Source organism: Natrix helvetica, assembly GCF_964273705.1.
Source record: "Natrix helvetica genome assembly, chromosome: 2".
Lineage (NCBI taxonomy): Eukaryota > Metazoa > Chordata > Lepidosauria > Squamata > Natricidae > Natrix > Natrix helvetica.
The window spans coordinates 295,366,596-295,376,313 of record NC_138552.1 but is presented as its reverse complement, the minus strand read 5'-3'; the positions used below and the strand labels follow the sequence as shown (position 1 = coordinate 295,376,313).

General features: G+C 47.0%; 1 protein-coding gene across 1 annotated transcript in view; it reads left to right on the top strand.

Annotated features, from left to right (window-relative positions):
- Nucleotides 1-260: 260 nt before the first annotated feature.
- The window catches only part of LOC309388239 (transient receptor potential cation channel subfamily V member 2-like), a 29,753-nt gene continuing 20,295 nt past the window's right edge, over nucleotides 261-9,718 (top strand). Inside the window, exons 1-4 of the mRNA XM_081945411.1 lie at nucleotides 261-591; nucleotides 3,096-3,293; nucleotides 5,151-5,284; nucleotides 8,296-8,448. Of these exons, the coding sequence (XP_081801537.1) occupies nucleotides 3,112-3,293; nucleotides 5,151-5,284; nucleotides 8,296-8,448 (469 nt within the window). The 5' untranslated portion in view covers nucleotides 261-591; nucleotides 3,096-3,111. The remainder of the gene's footprint in view (nucleotides 592-3,095; nucleotides 3,294-5,150; nucleotides 5,285-8,295; nucleotides 8,449-9,718) is intronic.

Below are 9,718 nucleotides of genomic sequence, written 5' to 3'. Positions count from 1 at the left end.
CAACCTAACTCAGGGGACACAAGCATTCTCGCAACGATCAGGAAAAACATAAAACATGTCACAAGCCTGCGGATTCTGTGTTTTTGCGACTTGTGACAGGCGGTGGTTGAGCGCAGAGAGGCCGCCTACATTATCGGTGTCTCTAACCACAATCCTGAGGCGGAGCGGATGCCCACATCTGACAGCTTGGCCTTCTGATCTCATTTGTCTTCTGGCGCTGGGAACTCCGACCGTTTCCTCTACCTCCTTCTCAATAACGTTTACAACATCCTAGCTGGCAGAGATACTCCAGGATTTCCTGAGCTGGGTGGAACCTCTGCTCCTCCTCCCTGCCTTCCACCGATCTTGCGGTGCAGAGGTTGTGTCGAGGGTTTAGCCGGACCTTAAAATCATGTCCATTTCTTGGATTCGCTTGCTAAACTCGGTCGCTGAAGATCCCTTCAAAGGATTCTAAAGATCTGGGGGGCAATTAGGCATTGTGGAAACCAACTTGTCGGCGAGTATCTTCTTAGTAATCTGAATAGCATCGTGCCTGCAAAAGGATTCTAAAGATTTAGGGGGCAATTAGGCATCGTGGAAACCAACTTGTCGGTGAGTATCTTCTTAGTAATCTGAATAGCATCATGAAAACCAACTTGTCAGTGGAGTATCTTTTTAGTAATCCGAATAATCTCATTCAAACCGTAAAATAAGACCGTTTGGCTCAGGAATGAGATGAGTTTTAGAGCATGGGCAGACAGCACCTTGGGTGGTAGAACCAAGGCTGACTTAACAGTTTCATTTTAGACAATAGGCAGAAAAATATGCTGTTTATTTTTCGCTTTGCTACTATAGGGATGTATTTCCTTTAGACAGGCAGTGCAGCTCTTTAAAGGGGTGGGGGCTGAGCCAGTGGGATTTCTGCCTGATGCAGAACCCATTCTTCCCTTTTCCAAGACCTGGGAGGTAAGGGGCTTATTTGAATCAGCGCTTCTTCAATTTAATTCTCCCACCCGTTCCCAGTTGTCTACATTACATAGGGTGCCAAACGGCATCTCATCCGTAAGGTTTATATTGATTGACATTTGTGTTAAGAACAACATCATTGGAAATATTTTTCTGCCCGTGGAAACTGGGTGGGGTGGCAGAAAAACACGATGGAGCTGACATCCCTGTTGCTGATCTCTCTTGCTTCCGCTTGTGTTGGCTTGCTGCACAGACACACACACACAACGTAGGCAAATTGCAAGCCCACAGGGAAGAAGTCTGTGGGAGGGGGGGCGGGTTGTAAGGGAGCTGAGGCTTCTTCAGTTGTGGGGGGGGGGAGAAGGGGAGTTTCTCTCAGGAAGAACAATTGAGAAGTTGCCACTCAGAGTCATGAGCTGCCAAAGGAAGATTTAAGTTCCTCAAATGAGAATGCTTTGCTCTCTTGAACAAAGAGGTGGGGTGGGGTTTTTTCCCCTCAGTCGGCTGAGGACTAGCAGCTTGGATACTTCTCCCTGTCTTTCTTCTCCTTCTCCCCGTTGCTGTTCCTTTCTTCCATCCCCATTCTTTCCTTTTTTCTCCTTTCAACTCCTCCTTTCCTTCCTTCCTTCCTTCCTTCCTTCCTTCCTTCTTTCTTTTCCAAAGAATACAATGGGCTCACAACCCCAGTTGAGCAAGACTTCCTGTCTGTCACACCCTCCTTGTCCATTCCATTCCATTCCATATTTTCTTTTCTTTTCTATTCTGTTGTTCTGTTCCATTCCATTCTATTTATTCTATTCTATTATTTTCAAATTCTATTCCACTCCACTCCACTCCATTCTATTCTTTATTCTAATTTTCTATTCTATTTTAATTTCCTATGTTCTATCTTCTCCTCTCTTCTGTTCTCTTCTCTTCTCTTCCCTTCCCTTCCCTTCCATTTATTGTATTCTATTATTTTCAAATTCTATTCTATTCCATTCTATCCTGTTCCAAACAGGAGCCAGTTGCGAATTTTCATCACATGACCGCATAGATGTTGTAATGGTCATAAGTGTGAAAAAGGGTCGTAAATTAGTGCCATTGTAACTTCCAATGGTCACTAAACGAATGATTGCAAGCTGATAATTGTTAATTTTGCCTCTCCTCCTCATTCACTCTGTTTGCTTGCCAGTTTTACAACCTCTTCACCTGAGACAGTGGGGGGTTTCAAAATTTTTTAGAACCTCTTCTGTAGGTATGGCCTGATTTGTGGGAGTGGCTTGCCGGCCATGTGACTGGGTGGGAGTAGCTTGCCAGCCATGTGACTGGGTGGGGGTGGCTTGCCAGCCATGTGACTAGGTGGGCATGGCCAATTTGTAAAATGTGAAACTCACTTAACAATGCTCTTGCTTAGCAACCAAAATGTTGGCTCATAAACTTTGGCATTTGAAGCACATAAGTCTTAAAGTTGTCAAGTTACAAGACCCTTGCACCCCTAACCCTTTAGAAAAAAAACCCCAGGAGTGTTCAAACTTGACAGCTTTAAGACTTGTGGACTTCAACTCCCAGAATTCCTCCTCCAGTCATGTTGGCTCAGGAACTCTGGCATTGAAGTGTGCAAGTCTTAAAGCTGTCAAGTTACAAGACCCTTGCACCCCTAACCCTTTAGGAAAAAAAACCCCAGGGGTGTTCAAACTTGACAGCTTTAAGACTTGTGGACTTCAACTCCCAGAATTCCTCCTCCAGTCATGTTGGCTCAGAAACTCTGGCATTGAAGTGTGCAAGTCTTAAAGCTGTCAAGTTACAAGACCCTTGCACCCCTAACCCTTTAGAAAAAAACACCCAGGGGTGTTCAAACTTGACAGCTTTAAGACTTGTGGACTTCAATTCCCAGAATTCCTCCTCTCGCTCTTCATCTTGATGATGTGCGGACGGGCGGGGGGAGGGAGCTGGAGCCGGTTCTAAATGGCACTGTAGATTTGTGGAACCTCTTCTATAGAAGAGGTTAGAACTGGCAGGAACCCACCCCTGACCTGAGAGAAGGTGGACTGACCCAACCAGACCCCCATCACTAGCCCAACCCCTTCTCTACAATCCCCCCACCCTGGTCCAGTCCTGCCAGCCCTCTAGGACAGCCCTGGTCCCATCTGCCATTGTCACCCTGCCAGCCTCCCAACCTGGACGATGAGCAGATCCCGCTTTGTGCTGGAGACGGATGATGGGCTTGTGGAGGATCCGAACGCAGCCACGATGGGGGCAGCTGGGGCGGAGCATGGACCGCCACCCTTGGAGACCCCTTTCCAGAAGGAAGCCCCTCCCTCTCCCCAGATCCGGGTGAATCTGAATTACCGGCCAGGACTCGTCGCGTAAGTCATTGATCACAATGGGAATTATTTTGCAGAATTTTGCCCCCAGAGAGAACTTTCGCATTGGTCTCTGTCCAAGGTTGATGGGTTGCTTTGCAGTCCAGTGCAGGAATCGCGGGATTGGGCTGGACTAGATGACCCACAAGGTCCCTTCCAACTCTGTTATTCTGTCATCTTAAAGCGATGCATGACACAATTATTTTTTTCATTTCTTTCCTGCCTTTGTTATTTTTACAAATAACACATAATACAATATTTAAAAGCAGGTTTTCCAACGTGCTAGTAAATCCAAGCAAACATAGGCAGAGGAACAGTTTCCTTACCAGGAGACGGTGAGTTCTAGTTCCACCATAGGTATTAAAGCCAGCTGAGTGGCCTTTGGGCCAATAATGAGGAGACAGTGAGTTCTAGTCCCATTTTAGGCATGAAAGCCAATTCACCTAACCCTAACCCTAACCCCCCACCCCACCCCATTTTGGGCCTAGTAGGCTTGCCTGCAGCCTCCTGGGAGCAGAAATGGGCCACGGTGGGGGGGGGGACACCACACTCCTTGCTCATGCGCCCCACCTCCCGCACATGCGCAACAGAGACCCGAAAATCAGCTGGCTGGGGGGAGGTGCAAGTGGATGGAGTTGACCTGGGGTGACGGCTGGCGTGCCCGCAGAGTGTATCACCTGTGGCATGTGTGCCATAGGTTCACCCTCACGGATTTAGAATATGGCAGGCAGGGACTGCCACATTACTTTGCTGTGGCTCGGAGGGATAAAAGAATACCTGTCCAATAATGAGACCCTGAAACAAAAGTCCTAATTGCTGAACACTTGGGCCAGCCCTGCAAACCAATGTCCAGCTGCTCCTCTGAATAAGATCAAGCAAATAAAATGGTTATGGTCAAGCCGGCCTCCCTCAGCAACCAAGAAAGAAACCACTTAATTCCATTTTGCAGAATTAAGGGTACTTTTATTGGTTGTGAAAAGATAGCAGCTAAGCAAAGCAAGATCTGAGGCAAAAGCGTGCGAAATCATACATATCAATTTGTGACCAAACCCCCTCCCCCTGGTAACCCTCATCCCAGTGTCCAATCTGCAAATCCCTTAGGTGTCACGTGAGTTCCATCTTCAAGGAGCATCATCAGGTTGGTATGCAGGACGGTTGGCCTTGACCGCCACCAAACACTAATCTCCAGCATGCGTAGTAGATGGTGAGACCCAAACTCCCTTTTTGCAATCTCTCCTGTACTTAAACCGCCTCCCAAATACCAGCCCCCGCTCCCCGTTTCAGTGGCGGCCGAAAGCAAATAGCGAAACAGAGGCTGACAGTTATTGGGGCACATTCCTGCAGCGGATGAGAGGATCTCTGGATCAGCCCATGGTCTTTCTGGGGAGCACTTTAGAGAGTAAATGGACAGATCAGAGTGTCAGAATTTGTTGCAGCAATCACATCCAGAAAGCATACATCGATTCAGCAGAATTCGATAATTTCTTTATATGCATAATAACGCATAATACAATATTTAAAAGCAGGTTTTCCAACGTGCTAGTAAATCCAAGCAAACATAGGCAGAGGAACAGTTTCAGTTTCAGTTCAGAGCAGCAGGCTAGTTTTGAGCTCAGCACAGACTCAGAGCTGCAAAGCTAAGTCGTGCCCAGGTTCCTTGCTGTCTCTTTGTTGCTCACACAGCAAATACTGTTTTAGTTTCCAAACAGCCCTCATTGGCTGACTTAGTTGCTATGCCTATTCATTGGCTGACCTTGTTGCTATGTCTCTGCCAGTCATGAACTCCCATATGCACTGACACGGAGGGCTGAAGGACCAAATCCCTGCCTGGAGACGTTTCCTTTCCTTTCTCTTCCGCAGACCGGATGATCCAAATCGCTTCGACAGGGACCGCATTTTTCAAGCTGTGGTTGCAGGAGACCCTGAACAGCTTAACGGCCTGAGCGATTATCTTCAGAGAACGTCCAGCTTTCTCACCGACACTAAATTTAGAGGTAGATCGCGTCTTGCTGACTCTCATGCCTTTACATCAGTGTAAAAAATGGATAAACTTCATAAAACTACCAACAGACGAGAATATATGTACCTCAGGGTGGAACTGTGGGGCCCTTGGTGCTCTCTGAGATTGATGGTTTCCTTGCAGACATTTCGTGACCCCTGTTAGATCGGGTAATGGATAAGCACACACAGGCTAACGGTAACAACAGCTTTTTATTAATACACAAGTGGGAACAATCCAGCGAAGGTTGAGTCTGACAGCAGCCCTTTTATAGGGAGCGGTCAGACCCTTCGACCAATAGGATTAAACCTCTGTTCCCGCCAGAATAGAGGACCTTAGTGGAAACCACTATAATACAATACAATAGTAGAGTTGGAAGGGACCTTGGAGGTCTTCTAGTCCAACCCCCTGCCTAGGCAGGAAACCCTATACCACTTCAGACAAATGGCTATCCAACATCCTCTTAAAAACTTCCAGTGTTGGGGCATTCACAACTTCTGGAGTCAAGCTGTTCCACTGATTAATTGTTCTGTCAGGAAGTTTCTCCTCAGTTTTAAGTTGCTTCTCTCCTTGATTAGTTTCCACCCATTGCTTCTTGTTCTGTCCTCAGGTGCCTTGGAGAATAGTTTGACTCCCTCTTCTTTGTGGCAACCTCTGAGATATTGGAATAATGCTATCAGGTCTCCCCTGGTCCTTCTTTCTCTTAAGCTAAACATCCCCAGTTCCTGCAACTGTTCTTCATATGTTTTAGTCTCCAGTCCCCTAATCCTCTTCCTTGCTCTTCTCTGCACTCTTTCTAGAGTCTCCACATCTTTTTTACATCGTGGCGACCAGAACTGAATGCAGTATTCCAAGTGTGGCCTTACCAAGGCCTTATAAAGTGGTATTAACCCTTCACGTGATCTTGATTCTATCCCTCTGTTGATGCAGCCTAGAACTGTGTTGGCTTTTTTGGCAGCTGCTGCACACTGCTGGCTCCTATTTAAATGGTTGTCCACTAGAACTCCAAGATCCCTCTCACAGTTACTACTATTGAGCAAGGTACCACCTATACTGTACCTGTGCATTCCGTTTTTGTTGCCTAAATGTAGAACCTTACTCTTTTCACCATTGAATTTCATTTTGTTAGATAGTGCCCAATGTTCAAGTTTGTCAAGATCCTTCTGTATCTTAAGCCTATCTTCTGGAGTGTTGGCTATTCCTGCCAGCTTGGTGTCATCTGCAAATTTGATGAGTTCCCCATTTATTCCCTCATCCAAATCATTGATGAAGGTGTTGAAGAGTACTGGGCCTAAAACAGAGCCTTGGGGTACTCCACTGCATACCTTCCTCCATGTAGATGCAGTTCCATTGAGGACTACACGTTGAGTGCGGTTGGTCAGCACTCAACGTGTAGTCAACTATACGTATATAGTACTATAGTTGAAGCTAGTATGTAACAACCCCACTAGGTAACATCATCAGTGCTAAAAGGCAATGGGGGTTAGGAGGAGGAGGGGGAGGAAGAGGAGGATTGGGAGAGAGAGAACTTTGTGGCCCTTGGTGCTCATTGTGTCAGGCCTGCAGTTATAATCCTTTTTAGGATATTTGGCCTGCCACACTCTCTCTTATTTCATTATGCTGTTTCATTAGTGTAGTAATTGGGAGGGGGGAATAGAAAGGAGTAGAACTGTGGTATGTGTTGTTTTCATTCCTTTCTAGAAGCCCAAGGTCATCTTTTGTCTCCGCTCCTCTGCGTCTGACCGGAACAGCTGGGTGGAGATGCCAGCGTGGCCAAAGAAGATTGGACCATGTGGTGGATTTATGGGTGTGGGGATAAGATCATGAACTTTCAACTGGGTGGAAACCCAGGAAGCTTTTAGATTTGGGATTCCACAGTTTGTTGCCAACATGTCTGACTTATTAAATTGGAACTTTAAAGATAGCTCTGCCTTGTGCTTTGATTTAATTCTGCATGCTATTTGGAACGCTGACATCCTGAGCTTGTTGATTTTCTTGCAGACATTTCATTACCCAACTAGGTAACATCATCAGTGCTAGAAGGCAATAAGGGCAGAGGTGCGTTCCTACCGGTTCGGACTGGTTCGACCGAGTAGGTAGTAACTCAGCCAGCCATGCCCCTGAATTGGTTCGATCGGCGATGCTGCAGGCGCCACGATCTTGTTTTTTTACTACTGCGCATGTGTGCGTAGCGCGCATAAGCACATGCAGAGTGTGTCCTTGAATGAAACGGCAGTAACAGAAGCCGGAATCCACCCCAGAATGGGGGTTAGGAAGAGGAAGAGGAGGAGGAGGAGGAAGAGGAGAACTGTGTGGTCCTTGGTGCTCTCTGAGCTGGGTGATATTCTTGCAGACTTTTCATTACTCAGCTTGGTAACGTCATCAGTGTTAGAAGGGAGGGGGGTTTGCAGAGAGGAGGAGGAGGAGGAAGAGAAAGATCAAGAGGAAGAAGAGGATCTGTGGTGTCCTTGGTGCTCCCTGTTTTCTTGCAGACGTTTCGTGACCCAACTAGATAACACCATCACTGCTAGAAGGGAATGGGGGTTGGGAAGAGGCGGAGGGCTGTGGGGTCATGGGTGGTTTTCTTGCAGACATTTCGTGACCCAACTAGATAACATCATCAGTGCTGGAAGAGAGTGGGATTTGCAGAGAGGAGAAGGATGAGGAAGAGGGGGATGACTGTGGGGTCCTTGGTGCTCTCTGAACTGGGTGGTTTTCTTGCAGATGTTTCATGACCCAACTAGGTAACATCATCAGTGTTAGAAGGGAGTATGGGACTTGCTCTCTGTTTATATACAGGGGCCTACATTAGACCACAGCCTAATGAAGGAATCACCAAGACCACTCCCACCAACACGGACAGGGCAATGCAGTGGTATATATCCCAATGAATTCTGGGAGTGGGAGTCCGTCCATGGCTGAAGTGGAGAACCACTGTTTTAGGAAGATGGAAGACGAGGTGGGCATCACCTAAGCTTCTTTCCCTGGGCTTCTTCTTTCTTCCAGATGGGAAGACGGGCAAGACCTGTTTGATGAAGGCCTTGCTCCATTTGAAAGATGGACAGAACCCCACTATCCCTTTGCTCCTGAAGATAGACAAGGAGACAGAGAACCCCAAGTCTCTGGTCAACACCGCTTGCACTGACAGCTACTACAAGGGTAAGGCTCCTTCTTGGGACGGTGAGGGTGGAGGACTCTGTTTCCTAGGGTGGGGTGGCTGGAAGGAGATCTTCAGTTTGGATAGGTTGGAACTTATTTCATACCTCCCTCCCTTCCATCCTCCCTCCCTCCCTTCCTTCCTCTTCCTGAAATCCGGTAAAGTTTAGTCCAGCCAGTTGTTGTTGTTGTTGTTATTGTTGTTGTTGTTGTTGTTGTTGTTGTTCTTCTTCTTCTTCTTCTTCTTCTTCTTCTTCTTCTTCTTCTTCTTCTTCTTCTTCTTCTTCTTCTTCCTCCTCCTCCTCCTCCTCCTCCTCCTCCTCCTCCTCCTCCTCCTCTTCATCTTCTTTCACTTTCTCTTCCTCCTCCTCCTCTTCTTCCTCCTCCTCTTCTTTCTCTTCCGCCTCCTCTTCCTCCTCCTCCTCTTCTTCTTCCTCCTCCACCCCCTCTTCTTCCTCCTCCTCCTCTTCTTCATCTTCCTCCTCCTTCTCTTCTTCCTCTTGCTCCTCCTTCTCTTCTTCTTCTTACAATACAATACAATACAATAGTAGAGTTGGAAGGGACCTTGGAGGTCTTCTAGTCTTCTTCCTCCTCCTCCTCTTCTTCTTCTAGTCTTCTTCCCCCTCTTCCTCCACTTTCTCCTCCTCCTCTCCTCCTCTTCTTCTCCTCCTCTCTTACTTTCCTCCTCCTCCTCTTGCAAGAGAGAGTGCTGGTAAATCGACATAGCAAGAGCATCATGAGGTAATCGACATAGCAGGAGCATCATGAGGTAAATCAACACAGCAGGAACATCATGAGGTAAATCACAGAGCAAATAGGGCGCACAGAAGAAAAAGGCAGGAAAATTAGAAATACCCCCTCCAGACGCAAAGCAGTCAATTATAGTGCAGATTGCCTCATGCAGGAGCCAGCACTCTCCATGATACTTCAACCCACAAACTTGGGGAATGTTTATGTATTTAATCAATTTCAATGGCCACCCATATTAACATAACAAAAATGTGTGTGCATTTCTGAATAGAGAGCCAGGGATGTGATCATAAAAGTCAAGATGGCCACCATCACCACAGAGGACCTTAAGAAGACTATTCTTTCGCTCCTTCCTTCCTTCCTTCCTTCCTTCCTTCCTTCCTTCCTTCCTTCCCTTCCCTTCCCTTCCCTTCCCTTCCCTTCCTTCCCTCCTTCCTTCCCTCCTTCCTTCCCTCCTTCCTTCCCTCTCCTTCCCTCTCCTTTCTTTTGTTCCTTTCCTTTCCTTTGCTTGCTTGCTTCCTTC